This window comes from Falco naumanni, chromosome 14 (genome assembly GCF_017639655.2).
Source record: "Falco naumanni isolate bFalNau1 chromosome 14, bFalNau1.pat, whole genome shotgun sequence".
Lineage (NCBI taxonomy): Eukaryota > Metazoa > Chordata > Aves > Falconiformes > Falconidae > Falco > Falco naumanni.
Genome location: NC_054067.1, coordinates 7,651,228 through 7,670,278, shown reverse-complemented (window position 1 = coordinate 7,670,278; position 19,051 = coordinate 7,651,228). Strand labels below are relative to the sequence as shown.

Below are 19,051 nucleotides of genomic sequence, written 5' to 3'. Positions count from 1 at the left end.
GGTGCCAGCCGCCGGCCCCGGGGCGCTGCAGGCAGCCTGGCGGGCCCGAGGTGGGGTGCCTCCCCCCGGAGAACCGCCCTTGCCACCCCCGGTGCCCACGAAGCCAGGCTGAGCCCCCCGGCCCTGCGGGCACCCTCAGCCCCACAGCGACCGCGCCAGCAGCAAACACGACCGCACGCATGCTGCCTTTCACATTTTTTATTTAAATTTACATGAAATTTATAAAGGTATGGGGTTGAACAGCGCTGGTTCCTCAGGGTTGGCGGCGTAAACCGGGCTCTGCGCCTTTGTACCGAGGCCACAGCCCCGGCATGGGGAGAGGAGATGGTGGCGGCCGGGCAGGGCCACGGGCCAGCGGGCTGAGGCGTGAGGGCTGGGGCCTGTGCGCTCCCGGGCACCCGCGCCCGTCACTGTGCCTACGGTACCGGCTGCCAGCATCGCCTCTCCCTTCTGGTGCCACTAACTTTTTTCTAACTTCAAAGAACAAGAGGTTTCATTAGGGAAAAACCCCAACACAGTACCGCAGCCTGTTCCGTAAGGTGGTGAGACACAGGAGGACACCAATGAAAACACATAATTCTTCTTACTTTATTTCTTTGTTAAAATGATTTCGTGGCTGCCAGCAGAGCAAATTGCACCGTGTTTGTATTTCCTTTGACTCTGAATGCACAGTTTCCAAAACCAATCGAACGACCGCATATTGAAAATATTCCTTAGGCTTCACACCTCATGGAAGCCCATGACATTTACATTATTAAAGACAAAATTAGAAAAAAAAATATGCCCGTAACAATGTTTGAAAATGTATTCGCTACATTGTTAGTCCAAACATCATTTCTGTTGCTCTTCAAAATCCCAGTTAAACAACCAGTTCCCCCCGTATTACCCTGTCTTGTCACACAAATTACAAGACACTTCAATTTTAGCTATCATGCAAGTCAGTAAAAGAGCTTCTTCCCAATACACTAACACTGAAGATTTCCCCCCCCCCTCCCCAGACATAACACCCTTAAACTCTTCTAGAAGTGGCAGTCTTCTCCCTCAGACCCAGTGCAGCTGGCGAAGACAGATTAAAAAAAGCTACAGAGAGAGAAAAGGGGAAAAAAGAGAAAAAAACAGAAGATTAGCAAAAAAGAGAAAGACATTCAAAAAGCAAGAAAAAGAGATGCAACATGAAAACAGCTGACAGAGGAGAGATGGAACCTCCTTGTGGTAGCTCAAGTACTTCAAGGAAATCACACAAGTAAAAACGTTTTCCCTTTGAAGTCTTTAAAAAGACTTTATGTAACTTTAAGTAACATTCTAGTAAGGCAAACGGTCAGGAAGAACAGCTAGTGACCTGCAGTTTCATAAAAAAAAAAAAAGAAAAAGCCACATTAAATGGTTCTTTTAGCAGATAATCTAGAAATCACTGACAGACTGACACCGACTGGTTTTGGCAGCAAGCCAACATTTGACAGCAAGTCAAAACTTGTAGTAAATACTCGAAGAATTATTGAATAGTAAATACATTATTTTAATTTGCTTTAAAATACCCCACAAAAACAAACCCACGAAACAGTCAAAGCTTTTTAGGGGAAATAAAATTGTATTTATGGCAAAACAGAATACCTGAGAATATACATGGCGATCAAGAGTTTTAACTGCCTTGGCTGCCAGAAACAGAGGCCAGGCTGTTGCGTGATCGGGGCTACTGCGTAAAGTTTGCTGCCGCCGCAAGCAGCGAGCCAGACTAACGCATCGTATGCAGAAACCACTCATGAGGCTTCGGCATCATCCAGACTACCTTTCAAGTAAAACTCCCAGCAGTGCCTTGCGCTAAAATCAGCATTACCTATCACGGCTAGGTCTGAGGTATGCTCATCTTCCAAAAACCCAGGGTTTGCAGGGTTTTTGTTGAAACTATTTGGCAGCATGCATCCTGATCTTTCAGCAGGGTCAGGACGTGTGGATGCACCCACATACAGAGAACTTAGCCTGCACACAGTGTGACTGAAGGATCAGGGTCACAACAAGCAAGTCTGAAATGGAAATGAGGATTAAATGCTAGTCTTCAGGTAGCATGAATTAGCAAAATAAAAAATAAAAGCAAATAAAAAAAGACAGATGCTGTCATGAAAATTACATCAAGTATAAAGAGAAAAGAGGGGGTTTTTTATCTCTCAACTATGTGATAATTAAACTAAGGTGGTGTCATCATTCTAACGTCACCAATAAATACATTTAAGCTGTGTTGTTATTTTGCCAGCAAAAATAACTCACAGAACTTATTTCCACATCCCTTATTTATCTGGGTGAAGAGGGACCAGGAGAAAGGGAAATCCATTAATTGTAGGGGGAAGTTAAAAAAAAAAAAGGGGGTAGGATTTAAAGTTGCTGCATCCAAAACCTTGTTAGGACTAATTTTACATTGTTTAATAAAAGCAATAACCACCAGTACATAGTAAAGACAGAATCACAATGAGGATATAGAAGAGAGCAAGGGTAACACCATGGAAAGGTCACAGCTGAAATGCTGTCACGCTTTATTAGACCCTCCGATTTAACAAGTAAATGAAGGTCCATTCCAGCCCATTGTATTCAGGGGTAACTACTCAGTACAGAGCCATGGGTTACTGTAAAAGAAGGGCAAAGAAAACAAAAAACAAAAGAAGTAAATGTTAACCAGAATTCACTGTCTGATGAAGTCTTTATTTAAAAACAAAACTCATCCAGAAATACACAGAGAAGACACCTACAGGCAAACCACAGTTGCACTTGGCCAGAGTGAACTCCTGGCCCCCGTGAGCAAAACACCCTCCTTCTCAGTGCAAATCTTGCATTAAAACAAGGCTTTTGCTGAATAGAAAATACGAGAAGCAACCTGCCAGCACCTGCAAACTTCTAAACAGATGCCAAATAAAAAAAAAATTAAGGTAATACTTTTTGCATTAAAACCAGAAATTGTTGGAATCACTGAGAAGAAAGTAAAAGAAACATCATCATCATCTTTCTTCACAAACACTGATATGTACAGCAAGGTGACCAGCTTTCCCTGAGATTGGATCCAGGATGTGCATCCAGGCCAGCACACTGAGAGGGAGACAAGGCAAGAGATCCTTCGTGACCCCTGCAGCATTCAGAGAACACTTAGTTGCAAACCGTGGATCCAAGTTTGAGAATCCCCCAGGCCTGGGGACTAGAGGTCTGGACTCAGGCCCACGCCTGCGAGGATGTCAAGTTTTTTTGCAAAAAGTCCTTTAAAATTGAGTCACACATGGCGGCACAGGATGGTAATGAGGAGTTAGATACAGCAAATTAATAAGGGGAGAGAGGGCAGCTGGCCTCTTGAGACAGCACGTCCCACCCCATGGCAGCATCGGGTGGCATTCAGAGCGGTCCCACGACAGGGGCTAAATGCACACCAACAAGCAGCCGCGCTCTCTTACCATGCAGCCCTCGCACAAAACGGAGGGAGAGACAAAAAGCCGAGCAATTTTGAAGAGGGGATGCTAGCCCTACGAGCGCTCGGCAGCCTGCTACTGCCCAAAGGGGAAGAGATATCAGCCATGAGCACCTCTTGCCAGTTCCACGCAGGCTGTTGCCGAGCTCTTCGCCAGAACAACCATAACCCAGAACAGCCAAGGGTGCGGACTCTCGCTTAAAACAAAACGGTGAGCGCAGGAAGGGAGCAATGAGTAAAGGTGAGCAAACAGGCACAATGGCATAGCTGCGTGTTAACCGAATGTGGGGGCATTCGCTTCTGGTGTGAAGGGAAAGGTTCTACAGGAAACCTGAACTGAAAATGAAAGAAAAAGGCAGATTAATGGTTTTATGGATTAATGACAAAAACCAAAATAAGAATAAAAATGTTTCCTAACACACACACACAAAAAGGAAATGTTGCTCAGTGTTAATAAGGTTTAATTTGATTACAAAACATGCTTTATGCAGTCACAGGCATACACGCACACACACTCAGCAGTGGGATGAAGCAAATTTATTTTCTAAAACAATCCTTTCACAGTGTTGTAAGCTACAGGACTCATCAACTGTGACTTGTTTGTATCCTTGCAAAACAGTGGAGCCCTGCAATACTTTATGGATCAATATGGAGAGTATTTTTCTGAATTCTGGAAAAGTACCATCTATACATATTTAATTCAGCAATGACAAATGCCCATTGAAAAAGGCACTGTCTGCATTTGTATAGTGGGAACAAAGAACTTCATGGGATTCAAAGCCTGGCGTACAACAGCATGTAGTTACGAGGGCTGCCAAAAGCAATCCAAAACCAACACAAATCAGTAATGTTCACTCTAACTGCACTTTAGCTGTGCCTTTGTACTCAGCACCAGAATGAACACTGTTATTCTTTGAGCTTATTTTTTCACTATCAGAGCCTGATAAGCAGAGAATTGTTCTTTTCATTGTTTTACAGTTACCATTAGCAGCAGAGACATTCATTCAACTGTACCGCTCAAGATGACAGCAAGCTCCAGTTCGAGTCAGTGCAAGACCCTTCTGAAGCTCTTCTGTTAAGTGGAACGTCCCATTGGAATCAAATTCAAATGCCTCTTACTGACAGCGTAATGTTTCCTCGCTTTTCCATTTCCCTTGGTGGAGCTAAGAGGGAAGGAATCCTGGAAACCAGCTTTTCCCTATTTAAGGGCAGACCTTAAGTTAGTTTGGACTGTACCCTGGAGAGAAAGTAAATCCTAGCTTTGTCTGCAGGGAAGGGTGGACTCAATGCTGAGGTTTTAGAGCGTTTTACAGTTAAGTGCTGCTGTTTCAACAGGTCCCTCCTCTGAGACACCTGTGCACCTCACCTGGGGTGCTGTCACCCTTGCCTTGCGTAATTAGTATTGCTGCTCTGTCAAGAAGCAAGACATTCCTGTGGGAGCTTTCTTTTTCCTCTCACCAGAGAATCAACAGCAAATTAAAAAGGCTCAATTAAACACACTCAACCTTGCAGTAAGTAGACCACTGTCATTAGCAGCTTAACTAATAAGCCTTACCAGGATGCTGCTCTCCTGCCAGGCAGGTGCATTTCTTACGCATCTTTGTTTAAATGAGCCTTTGTTTTACAACAGATGCTGGCACTTTGCACTGCGGACGCTTATGGCCAGATTTGTTAACTCTTTCAGACAACCTTATCCATTCCACAAGCCTGCCCATGACTGTGTGGCCACCTTACATGCCTGCTCACGTGCAGCCAGAGACAGAGTTGCAGCAACTGGAGCAGAACAGACTCACAGCGTAACACCACAATCTCTGCTGCAGTGGAAACTCTCTACACCTTGGCAAAAGTCCTCAGAAACTCGGATGCTGGCCTTGTTCAGGGGCAAAGTGCTCTGGTAGGCTTTCTGGACACATCTTGAATACAACTTTCTTCTACCACTAGCCTTACCCAACTGTGGGCACATTTGGCATGACTGCCAGGAACATGGGTCTGAGTCCATCTGCTGCAACTGAACATCCAATCCATGGGTGACCCATGTGACACTTAAAAATGTCATAAAGTCTCTCAGTCTACCTTCAGAGCCTTCATTATGTGCTAAATGCTCAGTCCATCATATCTTGTCGTTTTGGATGATCAGCTGTAATCGGTCAGCAGGTGAATAGTGGTTTGGTTAGGTCTGGTTACTTGGCTGTAGCTTCTTTAACACCCCCTCACACATACACACACACACGTGTACACACACAGTTTGGTGATTCTCTGGTGCTTTGGGACAAAGGAAAAGCTCTAGGTGTGGCAAATTTTACCACCCTTCAGTATGTGAAGGGCAGGGATAGAAGTCTTGCATCTACTTTCACCTGCACTGTAACCACAAGTTAACGCTACAACTTGGAGGGGTGGGAGGGAAGGAGGAGAAAGGAAAAAGACATTTGCATGGCTAGCTGGGTGCTATCATCAGCACCACATCTCCATAGCAATTGTTGCCACAGTATCAACATGGCCTATGTGATTAAAGAATATAATTTCTTTCTAAGGGAGATGGAATAAGGAAAACAGAGCCAATAAAGTGCTGGAAAGGTTTAAACGGGAGAGGACCTAATCCTTATTTTTCTACATTTCATGTCCTAATACTGAGTCCCTCTGCATTTTACTTTGCAGAATCTTTGAAGACAGACTTCACTGAACCCTTCTTTGACAAGTACCTATGTAGAAAGAGACTGGTAGAGCATGTGTAGTAAGGGTGAAAGCAGAGGAAGATAGAGAGAATACTTATAGGCTTCTGGACTTGCACAGGATCTGCTTTTTTAGGAACTGTAACTGATCCCACTGTGAGGTCTATATTAGTTAATGACGCTTACCAGGACAATGTGCCTCATGCACCATGCAGCCAAACAGCAGCTAACTGTAAAACAGCATACATGTAAGAGCTAATAATGATGAGAATAATGTAACAACAACAAAAAAATAACACCAAACAAACAAAAAAAAAACCAAGTCATGATTAGTGCAAATTACAGAGCTTGGGTTTAACAGAGTCACCTGTGAAAGAAAAAAGGCTAATGTACTGTGAGCCACTAGTAAACAAGATACAATTAAGCTACAGCTTGTGAAATTAATGGATTGTTAGAGATATTTATGATCTAAATACTGAAATTAGTTATTAAGGACAACTGGAGATGTTACAGAGTAAATAAAGCAGCACCATTTCTAACACAGCTATTTTCCTGGAGGAGAAAGAGGCCTCCTAGTATCTTCCCAAGCCTTACTCAAGCACTAACCTATCCCTTTCATAGAGTTTTCTGTGCCCTTAACCAACAAGGATGGTACCAATGATATTCCATATGAATGTGCTTGGTGTCAAGGAGCTCTTCTGAGATCAGAACTGCTTCTAGGAACAAGAGTGTGACTTGGGCCACTGCAACTAGTGGCTCATACTAAAGGGCATGCCCTCTCCCTTTTCTGCATTCCTGACCCTGGCTGATCTCAGGGCTAAAGTCTGCAGTCCTCAGCATGTGGATGTCTGAGGGCTCTCAGCATGAAAGAACTCAGTTGTGTGCTCCTCATACAGTCCAGGCTGGGGAGAGAGGCCTTTCCCCAGTCAGTCTCAGGCTCCTCAGTATGAAAAGATACTAAACCCCCCTGAAGGTAATTCAAAAGCGCAAATCAAAATACACAGTGGAAAAAGGAACGAACAAGCGAGAAAAGGGCAGCACGAATTGCTCATCGCAAAAGAATGTTGACACTAAAGCAGCTCCACCTCAAAACGAAAAAGACTAAACTAGGATTTCTGGTTACTGGGTTTTCCCTCTCCTGTCTCATTCGATTCCAAGCTTAACAGTCAAGGGCTATTTTCCCTGACACACAGTCCTGTGAGCTCTCTGGGCACATGCCGTATTGTTCATATTAACAGCACTTCTCCACGTACTTAAGACTGTGTAGCGCAGGCAGAATTTACCCTGGATTTGCCCCAGGGATGTGCAGAGAGGGGATTATGGCAGTGGTAAAGCAACCAGAACCTGGTTTATCTGTGCACCACTCTTTGTACACATGCTAAGGTGGCACAGCACTGTGTTTTGGGAGACATACCACAAAGTGAGAAGAAAAGGACCTGCTGATTGCTACGTGAACTGGGAGGACTGTTTCAGCTGTACAGCTGGCTGCTCCCGACCAGCTGCAGAGCATTAGCAGCCTGGCATTGGCACTGCAGACAGCCCAGACCACAAGACCCTAACGAGGGGCCGGATCCTGTCACACTAGTCCCTGGCATGGGGAACCCCTGCTAAAGTCACGCAGGATCTTCTCACTGTTTCTGTGGAGAGCAAAAAGCTGATTTAGGGCTGGAGAAGAACACCAGCCCTAACAAGGAACTGTGACCTATCCCCTAATTTTGCAGCAGCCTTATATTTTGCACATTCCAGAATTCAAGACTATTAGTCTTGCTGAGTAATTTCCACAGTATAAGCTTTTTCCCAACCTAAACAAATAAGACTCCGAGACAGGACATGCTCCTCTCTGGGGGTAGCGGGATGTCCCTGCTATCTGCACCCTAGCCTTGGCAGCCAATACTGTCCCACTTCATTACAAGCACTGACAGACCAAGGGAGGAGCAGGGAATCTCAGGGAATAAAACCAAGTTCATCCTCTCCCATTCTGTCAGCAAACAATGAGGGAAGTGAGCACTACTCCCTGCTCTTCAGGATGACAGCTAAAAGTAAAATGCTTCCAGCTACTAAACCTTACTACAGATTAAATCTGGCTGCAAACCTTCCCCTGGTAATGACTGGTTAGGCTGGAAGAGAGATATGAGCACCCAGAAAAACAGTAAAGGAGAACCATTACCAAAAAGCAAATACCACTGGCTTAGCAACTTACTTTTTTCTTTCCTTATCTCTTTTCAGAGTTTGCGATCCTCCAGCCTGCTGAGCTTGAGATTGGAGCAATTCAGCTGCTGTCTTCCTTTGTTTAAATGCATTTACTTCATCATCCAGAGACTTCTTCTTATCCTCTAGCTTCTTTTTTTCATCCTGATGTAACTTCTTCAGGCGATCAAACTTCTCGTGTAGCTGGAGGGAAAGGAGAGAGGTGAGCAGGGCCCAGCACTACCAGACATTCTGTTCACAGGAGAAGGGAAGATGGAAGGATCCCATGAGATCTGAGCCTGCAAGACTCCCTTGGTCCCTACATTGTTTCTAGCCCCCCTGAGTTGTCACTGTGTAGACAAAAGGCAGGGAACAGTCCCCTTCCACAACAGCTTACAAACCAGGCAGTGTTCTAGTGATGCACCATCGCACAGACTGACAACAGAGGATTGGGAGTGTATAATCATAAAAATAATAATAACTAAAAAAAAAGTAAACCATTTCCAGGGGTCTCTGCCTTATTCCTCTTTAAAGGTCAGTAAATTAATGGATTTTTTACAACACAAAGGAAGTTGTATAGGTATATTTTTTATATAACAAGCTTATATGTGGGGCTGTTTCTCTCCTTGAGTTTTGCCACATTGCAACTCTCCATCAGAATCAAGACTATGGCACTTTCATGGTGCACTAGGTTGTACACTGCAAACACTGTGATCTAGTCTTGTCCCACAGGAAGAACGTGTCCCCATGTCCCCTTAATGTCACCATGACCCCAGTCAAACTTCAGATTTCTTGATAAGAAAGTCCTAAACTGTGGTCTGCAGAGAGTGCTTTGGCAGCAGCTACCTACTTTGGAGTGGATCTATCACTCACAACCATGAAGAGACAAGTACTGCAGTCTTCACCTCTTTTTCAGCCTCCTTCAGCTCCGCTTCTTTCTCTTTGACCCTCTGGACAAACATCTGCCTCATTGCCTCTTCCTTTTTCTGCAGTTCCCCCAGAAACTCATTTCTTTTGGCTTCGTAAGTTTCTTGTAAGCTAAAAAGAAAGGGAAGTCCAGTGATATGACTTGGGACAAACTCTGCTTCCCCTGAGCCTCTGAAATCAGGCCCTCACCATGAATATTGCTTGCCCACAGCACTTTTCCTACTCACCCACACGTGCCCAAGGTCTTTTTTATCCAACTGTTTCTGGGGTCTGTAAGCTACTGCACTTTTCTGCATGTTGAATGCTGGGCATTTCAAAGAGACCAGCTGGCAACTAACACTAGTTCAGAGGGACATTGCTGTATCTCTCCAGCACAGACATTTCTACTGCTACACTTGCAGTTTCACAGTTAATCCTGCACATGCTCTCTGTGTTTTCACCTTCCCTCACTCAGCCAGCACCTTTGCTGAAGTCTGAATTAATCTGACCTGGCAGGTTTTCTTGCCGCATTGGTTTTTTACGTGTTCTCTCAAGGACAGGCACACACACGCAGCGCATGAACAAAGCCAATCGGGAGCTCTCCTGTCTCCTCCAGGGATCCCACCTGAAGGGTTTGCTGTCTGGATCAGTGTCCTTGAAACCCATCTCTTCCAGCTTACATCGCCGGTACAGCTCATAATGGCGTGTGTGGGTCTGTTCACGAAGGTCTTCCATGTTCACGCGAATCAGCATCTCCCGCAGCTTCACAAAGTCACAGTGAGCTTCGTTCTCCACTGTAAGAAAACATGACAAAGGAGTAAGATGGGGGCAGAAACAAAGGTCTCTTCCAACACTCTCCACCTGTCTACTCCTCCAACAAGTTTAACAGCCCTTCCAAAGCAGAGAAAACTGTTACTCCAGGCCTAACACAAGGGTTTAACAAAGGATAATTCCCAGTGAGATACTTAAGTCCAGCAGCCCCTTGCTTCTCTTAGGAGAGCCCACTGCCTCCCAGCAGGAGTGTCACCATTCATGCTACGAAAATCCCAGGGCTCAACTCACCCTGCACTGTGCCCCAGGGGTACTGACGAGCCTTCATCATTTTGTTTCCTATTTTCAGCTCCTCCGTGCTCCCGACCACTGCAAATGGCAAGTGGGCCTGCAACACAGTTAATGATACCTGCGTTAGTCCCTCTCCACTCGGGCTGACTCGCCAGCACACAGAGATTAGCACAGCCACTGAGCAAGACAGTCATTATGCACACACAAATCTCAGGGAGTCTAGTCACTGGCCACTAGCCCAAGACAAGGGGGGAGAAGGGAGGCTCCTTTTTGGAAACCTTGTTAGTGCTACCGCTCTATATCCTCTACCTGGCTGATCCTCCCAGCCACAGGGTCTCAGGTGAGATGAGCCAGTGCAAGACTAGCATCAGAATGACAGCTCGAACAACGTGCTACGCGGCTCTGACTGCGGTGCTGTCCCAGGGGCTTGCCGTGGCTGAGGAGAACATCTGCACAAGCACAGAAGCAATAAAAGAGGTCTTGGAGCCTTCTTGATTCCATTCCTCCACCACTCCCTCAGCTCACACTGCAGCACAAGACAACTTGCTCTGTCGGATGGTGAGATCACAGTCCCTCCTTGACCCCCAGAGTAACAGCTCTTTCCTCCCCACGTGCCTCAGCCCTGCTGAGGAAGGGCTGACCAAGTCCCTGCACCGGCTCAGCCTGCACGTCCACATGTGCGCCCAGGCCCGCGCCAGGCTGAGCTGGGAAGGACTGGGCATCCCCGGGGGCTGTGCTGAGCCTGCCCCTGCTAACACTCCATAGTGCCTCGCGCTTCCTGCGGCTGTGTTGGGCTCTCCCGCAGCATCCCCTCTCCCAGATCCTGCAGCAAAACTGGTCAAACTTTATCAAAACTGGTTCTGAGAAACCCAGCGGAGTGCCAATGGCTTTATAAAGTCCTCGTGATGCTGATGCTACATGCAGCCACAGCCAGATGGCTGCACGGCTAGGGGACAAAGGAGACCAGATCCAGGGAGATCACACCCATGAGAAGGGATCCTGGGGAAGGCAGAGCAGAGCTGTACCACTAGCTCAGCGGTGCCTTGTTACGCTCTTCAAGCCAAGACACACACTCCACAGAATACAGTTGCTACAAGCACCTGAAGGCTGACTAAGAACAAGAGGGATTTGTTCTGGAAAAACTCAGAAATAAAAAATAAGTCACTTTTTAGTAAAGAAAACACCTTCTGCAGAGAGACTAAGAGACTTGCCCAGTACAAGCTCAGCAGAGTTGGAACAGAGAGTCCTGACACCTCTCTCTAGGCTCAGAAGACCTTACCTTACACCCCCCTCCTTCCCCAAACTCAGGCAGCCAAGCAACCCCCTCCCAACCACTGCCATCATACTTTGCTGCATTTATCCGTCATGCAATAAGTGAGATCTCTCCCCACCTCCGCTGGCTCCTGGGAATTACATTGCATTCTGCTAAGCTGCAAAGAAGTGCAAAGTTTCAGCACTTAAAAATAGTCATCTCCCTTCTGCTGAGTTTTGTGCCGTGACATTTGTTAGCTAGAGCTATTAAAGTGCACCAAGTTCTGGGCAGTTAAAAGGGCCCCAAAAATATGGAAAATCAGTGACCCTGGACCGCTCTCAAGAGCGGGTGGTGAAGTCTTAATCCCACAGGTTATCTGAAAACTTGGACAAGTCAAGTTCATGACAGTTGGTACAATCAAAAGGTTTCAGAGATGCTGCTTTCTGCTTTCAGAGCGTGGCTCATACAGTCAAATTGCAGTAGAGCAAAGCTGCCTGCAAGCACTCGCAAAGATGGGCTCCTCAGCTTTCACTGCTTGGCTTCCCAGCTCTTGCACAGGACACAGGCAGAGTAAGTGGGGCTGGTCAGTCTGATGGGGCCATCCTGGGCCATGCAGAGGCTCTGCGCACTGGGGCCTCCTGGGCCAGTCTCCACGCCGAATTGCCTTTGCAATCAAGTCGACATGCCAGCGCCAGGAGGGACACAGGCCAGCACGGCTGTGCCTGCTCTGTGCAGGGTAAGTTCCCTGCGGGACAGACCAAGTAGCAGAAAAAGGAAAGTGGTCTCCTAGGCTGAAGGAATCTGATTTTCAGCGGAAGGCTGTCTGGTCGACCTCAGGGTTGAGCAAGGGCCACATGCCACCTTCAGCTGCTCTGGGAGGAACCGGAGACATCACACTGTGGGGCCACAGTGGCTACTGCCAGGCACTGGGTGGGCTCTGCACCGACTGCAGGTCAGGCTCCTTGCTACAGGATGCACTGGAACTGGTCTGTACCTGCGTTCAACTGCTGGGAACTCTGAAACAGCCCAGGTACCAAACCCCACAAAGGCTTCAGCCTCCTCTGCAGGTCTACACAGTGCTATTTCCAGAGGAAAAGCCATCACAGTTCTGCAGCGCCTGAGGTACCAGGCCAGCCGCTCCCCCTCCGGGACACAGGGCCAAGTGAATTCTTGCTAGTGATAACATGCTCCCCACTGGTGACCACCACAGTCCAGTGGAGCTGCCCATTTCTCTCCTCTTCCCATCTTGCCGCTTCTGGGTGAGAGCTTCTAGACCTCCCTGCTGGTTTCTTCAGACTGCCCATGAGGAGCATCCCATGGCTGGCTTCTCCCACAGCTGTTAATGCTTTTTGTTCACTTCGTATCCAGGTCTCCGGGACAGTGAAGTAATGGGATTTCCAAGGGACAAAGAGAGCAAGGGGAGCAAGAGGAGCAACCTGAGACAGTGGCAACAAACACATTCTAAGGCCACACAGGCACAGCCTGAACCTCAGCCATCTGTGGGCCTGGTTACCCTCAACAGCAGCGTCAGTTCTGCCACTGGTACCAACCGTTCAGCTGCTGTCTTTGCCAGGGAGAAAGTGCAGGTGATTTCCTTCTTCCAACAGCAAGGAAGCTCCAGCTCCCACCATGTGGGACAGCTCACTGTAGCTGCACATGGTTTCGTTTAACTGGCAGGTGCAGGCAGAATATTTTCTCCCGCAATTAGACTAATTCATTCAAGTCAATAGAGAGTTGGAAGAATAGGAGAGCTTGTTTTTCTTATTTAAGAATAAAATCCAGATGGGAAGAGACCTAAAGAATTTTGGACAGTGTTTTCTCTGAACCTCTAAACATATGTTTGGTAGGATTCTCAAAAAGATCAAATCAGTTTCAAGGAAAATCAGGCATCTTGTTTTGAAGATTTGTTTAATCTGATTATTTTCTAAATACTTCACTTGATGCCTTTGTTCATGGTTAAATATTTTTGTTTCTAATCCATGATGGCACAGATTTTAAAACCTGCAGTTAACCAATTCCTGCCAGATCAGGCAATCATTTTGCTGTTTAGTAAGCCAATCTGGAATACAAAATACTCTAGAAAAAAATTCCTAATGCACCCAGCACAAGTGGACATAATAAAGTAAAATGCATGTGAAATGGTGAGTTTGCATATTTTAAAGCCTAATTCTACTTTTCATGCAAAAGACAACTAATGCAGGTTATAAGCAAACCATTAAGTACTCAAAAGACCAGTCTCAATTTTCTCTGTAATTAGAAAAGAAAATAAATAAAATAACTGATCTAGAGAAGCCGCTGGACAGCAAGAAGCACTACTTCAGCATGAAGACTGCATTTATAACCTTTGTTGATCTGTACAGGCAAAGACAATGAAGTTTTCTGTAGAGAAGTACAAACACAAAGGTTAAGGCAACTGATTTAAATCAGAGTTTCCCATTCCTCGATTTTAAACATTACCAAAATCGGCAATTTAAATCACAAACCCAAATCAACCCATCCTGACTCTTTTCCTGGTCTCAATCCCTCCACAAGCTCATTTTCTGACCTGAATTGTAGGCAGATTTGTCTTATGTTGTTAATAAAATCAGTATTTGGATACAAATTTTCCAGGTCTACAAAATTGCCTTGATTAGATTCAGATTCTGGCCTGCTTAGTCCCCATAAACCTGGTAATTATGATTTATATCAGTTTAATGGAGGATTTAAAGAGCCGATCTCTCTGCGCAGTGTCTGACACAACCCAGAACGTCTATGACCCGAGACAGCAATTCCCTCCCAGGAGACATGTAAATGGCTGAAAGGGAAGACGAGCAGAGGTTCACCTCCTCCCCCAGAAGGGCCAAGGGGAGAGGACTTAACCCTTGGTCATCACACCTCTGGTTCCTTGAGGACGGAGTGATGTTGCGTCTTTGTTTCCAGGAGTAACTGTATTCCTACAAAGTTGAGAGCACTAAGCACTGAGCAAGATGCCATCACAAAAGTACTCTGACCAGGAAACCACCCCTGACAGCTCTAATAATGTTAGGACAAACTTCATGTTTCTTTCAGGCCCCTCCACAACACAACACAACTATTAATATTAGATCAAATGGCAACACAAAAGCACATCAGCTAGACCTGTACTTCATTGACAGCGGTTAAGCAAGCAACTTCCCCTACTTGCTTTCCTGTAAAAAGCCTTCTGGAAAATGGGAGCATGCTCAGGATGCATGAGAGGGGCCAAGGGACAGCATGCTGTGTTTTCAGGGAGCCGCAGACAGGCACCCATGATGCTCGGAACGCTAGAGCCAGAACAAGCGCCTGCAGGCACCTCGAGACATCTTTGGCCCAAGCTGTGTACTGTTTTTCACACTTTGCTGGTTTAGCTGTGTAACTCCTCGCTACGGGATCCTGGAAGTTCACTGGTGGCAGTCATCACGTGATACATGGGACAGAAATCTAAAGAAACCCTTGAACTGAACGGGTTTAGACACTGGCGAAGTATCTGGGGGAAGTGAAGCATCGTACACATTTTCTCTCTTCTTACATACTCCAAAAGTGACCAAAAGCAGACATTTAGGGAAGAGAAGGGACACTGCACTGGATGGGCCTTTGGTGCCACCCTTGTGTTTTATTTCTCACATCAGCACTTGGATGTAGCTCAAGTGAAGCCCCTGCTCTAACCAGCCTCATTGTATCCCCCCGTCCATCCGTTCTGGCCAACGGTACCAGAGCCAAAATGCCAAATCAGACCCAGGACCTAGCTAAGTAACCTGATCAATAATTAAACAGCAACTCAGCGCAGACAGGAGTCCCAGAGCTGGCCAGGTGAAGGGGCTCTGCTGCAAGGACAGCCACAGGCAAGAGGAGACAGCTGGAGGCAGGGCTTTGCAGGAAACGCCAGCCCAGGAGAGCAGAACTGTTTGGTGCGAAAAACACAGGGTGAGGAACAGAGAGGTGCGGTGCGCAGGCAGCCTGCCCCTCACACCAGACAGGGCACAGCCACCTGATTCATTCATAACCCAGGACTGACCTTGCCCTGCACAGCCACGTCTCACCACCTCTCCAGTTTCCTACACATCCCTCAACAGATATCCATTAGGACAAGGAAGGGGTTAAAAGACAGTCCGTTTTCTGACTAGAAAAGCCCACCAGAGAGGCAGTAGCCTACCACAAGGCTCTGCTAGCCTAGGATGACACTACAAGGACAGGATCCCTGTGAAAGCCTCTGGTTTTAAGACACAAAATAAAAGGGAAAGTGGATTTAAGAAGCGTCCCCATATGGGCCACCAAACCCTACAGTGACAGTGCTGTTCTGGGACAGGAGGAAGCACCAAGCACTTACATTCATTGTTCCATTTATCTCCGCCACGGATTCATCGTCTGTTGGGAACTGGTAGATCTGAACTCCGTTACTGACCAGTTCACTTGTGATTTTAATTTTAAATTTGGTCAGCTCACTCTTGGAAATGGCATCAGATTTGGCAATGATGGGAATGATGTTCACCTAGAAAAGAGCAGAATGGTAAGAAGTCCTCAGCTTTGCTCCAAGGAGTTTTTCCAGGTCTGCAATACAACTTAAAAAAACTCAGAAGCGCTCAATAAACCTACAGGATTTATCTTGCAACCCAGTCACCTCCACTAGCCTAAGAGCTATTCAAAGTGGGGAGATGTGCTCTGCGAAACAGCAGCCTTTCTGCCACGCACACGGCCAACCTGCCTGGTCTGAGTTAAACGTGCCCACCTTGCTGTCAAGCTTCTTCATTGTTACCAAGTCCAGAGATTTCAGCGAGTGGCCTGTCGGAGCAATGAAATACAAGCAAGCATGGATCCGGGTGTCATGGTAGTTGTGCAAGACCCTTTTTATCTTCAGTTCTTCTTGCAAGTAGGCTTCAAACTGAGCATCAATGAACTCAACAATGGGCTTATAGCTTTGGTGAAAGTAAAAGAAAAAAGAAGAAAAAAAGAAAAAAAAAAGTTACACATCTTATAGTCACAGAGGTAAACAGACAGCGCTCCTTCGCTTGCTTTTAAGAAAGAAGCTGCTTATTAGATTTCACTTCCTAGGACCAGTTCTCACAATCTGCCTTCCTCCCTGCTCATAAAGTTCCACTACCGCCAAAGAGATGTGGTCCTACATCAGACCCTAGCAGCCTGTTTGACAAAACACAGTACTGGAGATTCAGCAGAAAACAGGAGATGCACCATCCTGTCCAGGGAAAGTGGACTGCCATACTTTGAAAACGTGAGGGTGAGAGACTTTCAAAAGGAAGGATAACGTAAACTTGTTCACAGCAGTGTGTAACCCTTGCTTGCACTCCAGGAGCAAATGGCTTGCTGCTCTCACAGCCCTGAGTCCTGTAGGTGGAAGACACATCTCCCTTCCATACTACTTTTGCCCAGCGCTCTGGGGAAGGAAATCCCTGCAACAGCATTGCAAGGGCATCTGAAATACTGAGCCTGTTCAGACTCAGAACGTGAAGGACATCAGTGCATCTTAAACAAAACTAAAAATAAAATCTAACAGACCCACAACACAGCAAATCCCACCTGCAATGCCTCTGTGAAGATGCACCTTGGAGATGATCTGGTGGAATTGCACACCCCTTAACTGCCACGCTCCAACCATGCTGGGACGTGAGCTGCCAGAGATACTCCCCCAAGGTATCTCACTCCACATTTATCCTGCTTCCTTTGGCAACACGGAGGAGGCCTGCCAGAAGTGGCTGGTAAGCCAAGCGGTCACTAGACTAGTGGTTTCATCAGCAGCTTGTGGTCAGCACAGCACGAGCAAACAAGCGCAGCTGCCCTGGAGCTCCCTGCTCTCCCCACCAGATGAACTCGGGCAGAAGGCTGTCAGCAGGGCAGATACTGCTCTGACAGCATGAGAAAAGCTGCTTTGAAAGCTGGAGCAGTGCTGACACACCACTGTCTCTGTCGTCTCTTGTACCTGACCCATCCCAAAGGGATGACAAGGACAACCCATAAGAAGGAAGGAGGAAAACTTTACAGCACAGTCTGGCCCAACTAGGGCACAGCGAGTGACCCTGCAGGAGAAAACTGGGTCATAATACAGCCTCTCTCCCCCTTCACTCACCTGTCCTCTTTGTTGATCTGATCCCCAAAGCCCACTGTGCTCACAATAGTCAGTTTGAGGTTGACGTTGCTCTCCTGAAGGTCATAGGTGTTGGATTTCAGCTGTACCCCGGGCTGTGAGTGAGATGCTGGGTCACCTTCAAACTTGGTGTTGAAAAGTGTGTCCATGAGAGTGGACTTACCAAGGCCAGTTTCCCCTATTGGAGAAAAAGAGTTAAAATATTGTGTTGAGTATTAATATGGCTTGGCCTTTCAGCTTCCAAATGTTAACGGGGGTGAAATTGTAGCAGATGAAAGCAGATCTCATGCTCCAAAGGGATCGTCTGGCAAGCAGAAAGCCATGTACAATGGAGGTCTGTATTCTGGGCAAATTACATTTCACAGTCTAATGGCCACTAATATCATTAAAAAATAGAGATGAAAAGAAAGAGGTGAAAAGGCAGAGGGGAAAGCGTTGTTCAGATCCTACATAAATCCGTAACTACACTACAGAAGATACCGTTTTCATTGAAAAGTGGGAGGGGGAATGTGAGTCATTCGAATTTCCAAAAAAAGATGCTCCAGATCAATGTCTCTAACAAGCAGCCACTGAAATAGGCTCCTTCCATGCAGAAACACTTAGAGCTGGTTCTAGTCCTACAGCAAGTTGTGCGGTTGGTTTCTTGTACTCAAAACAGATTGAGTTGGGGGATCAGCCATCTAGACTGCGAGGGGACATTTTCTGTAATATCTGGTTTCCGTACCACATAAGCTATACAATACTCCAAAAATTTGCTTCCAAAAGTTCTGCAGCACTGAACTGTTATTTGGATTCCATCTATCAACGGGGAACTATTTCCTTGTCTGGAAGGAAGAGGCAAATCCCAGAGACCAGGCTTAAACTTCTTTTAGATACATCCCAGGAAGAACAAAACAAATCCCTCCATGTACTAATTCCGCAGGGCAGCCTCACTTACCACGCTCTGACAAAGGAGCTAGCTTTCCAAGCTCAAAGGATCTGACTTTGTGCTAAACCCATAAGGAGTCTGGCTGCTGCCTTATGAGGGCTGTTGTGTTTTGGGGAAACAGCAGTTGCTGAGCTGCCCAGCTAGCTTTTGCTAAAACTTCAGGAACTGGCTGATCCCCACCTGCTGCAAAGGCTGCTCCACTAGCCCACTGCAGGACCACAGGGAGACTGTGTCTGGCTGAAGCAGCCTTCCCCTCCCTCCCCCAAGTCCTCAGCTCCCAGCCAAGACGACTTCATCATTTTCCTACTTCGCTCAGAAGAAAAGAGCTTCTTATTTTTGTAGGTTTAAAGCCCTGCAACAGATCCAACTTCCATGAAATGCCCAATTCAACAAGAGGAAACTCCTCCCCATCCTCCCCCGTCCAAATCTCCAAGCCTCACCCCTGCAAACAGGCAAATTCCTTTCTCTTGGCCCCAGAAGGGACTTTCTCACTCAAGGCTGAAGTACATGA

At 46.5% G+C, this 19,051-nt stretch overlaps 1 protein-coding gene across 8 annotated transcripts in view; it reads right to left on the bottom strand.

Moving 5' to 3' along the window:
* Positions 1-564: 564 nt before the first annotated feature.
* The window catches only part of SEPTIN6 (septin 6), a 34,035-nt gene continuing 15,548 nt past the window's right edge, over positions 565-19,051 (bottom strand). For 2 of the 8 annotated variants that reach the window (XM_040614398.1, XM_040614390.1), the window contains 8 exons: positions 17,595-17,790; positions 16,242-16,428; positions 15,843-16,004; positions 10,267-10,363; positions 9,830-9,998; positions 9,204-9,336; positions 8,312-8,502; positions 1,354-2,021 (listed from right to left, as the gene is read on the bottom strand). In XM_040614398.1, the coding sequence (XP_040470332.1) occupies positions 1,973-2,021; positions 8,312-8,502; positions 9,204-9,336; positions 9,830-9,998; positions 10,267-10,363; positions 15,843-16,004; positions 16,242-16,428; positions 17,595-17,761 (1,155 nt within the window). In that variant the 5' untranslated portion in view covers positions 17,762-17,790 and the 3' untranslated portion in view covers positions 1,354-1,972. Of the gene's footprint in view, positions 1,081-1,353; positions 2,022-2,508; positions 2,616-2,670; positions 3,779-6,297; positions 6,342-8,307; positions 8,503-9,203; positions 9,337-9,829; positions 9,999-10,266; positions 10,364-15,842; positions 16,005-16,241; positions 16,429-17,594; positions 17,791-19,051 lie in introns of those variants that run through there. The other 6 variants (XM_040614397.1, XM_040614396.1, XM_040614394.1 and 3 more) reach the window with 6 other exon arrangements.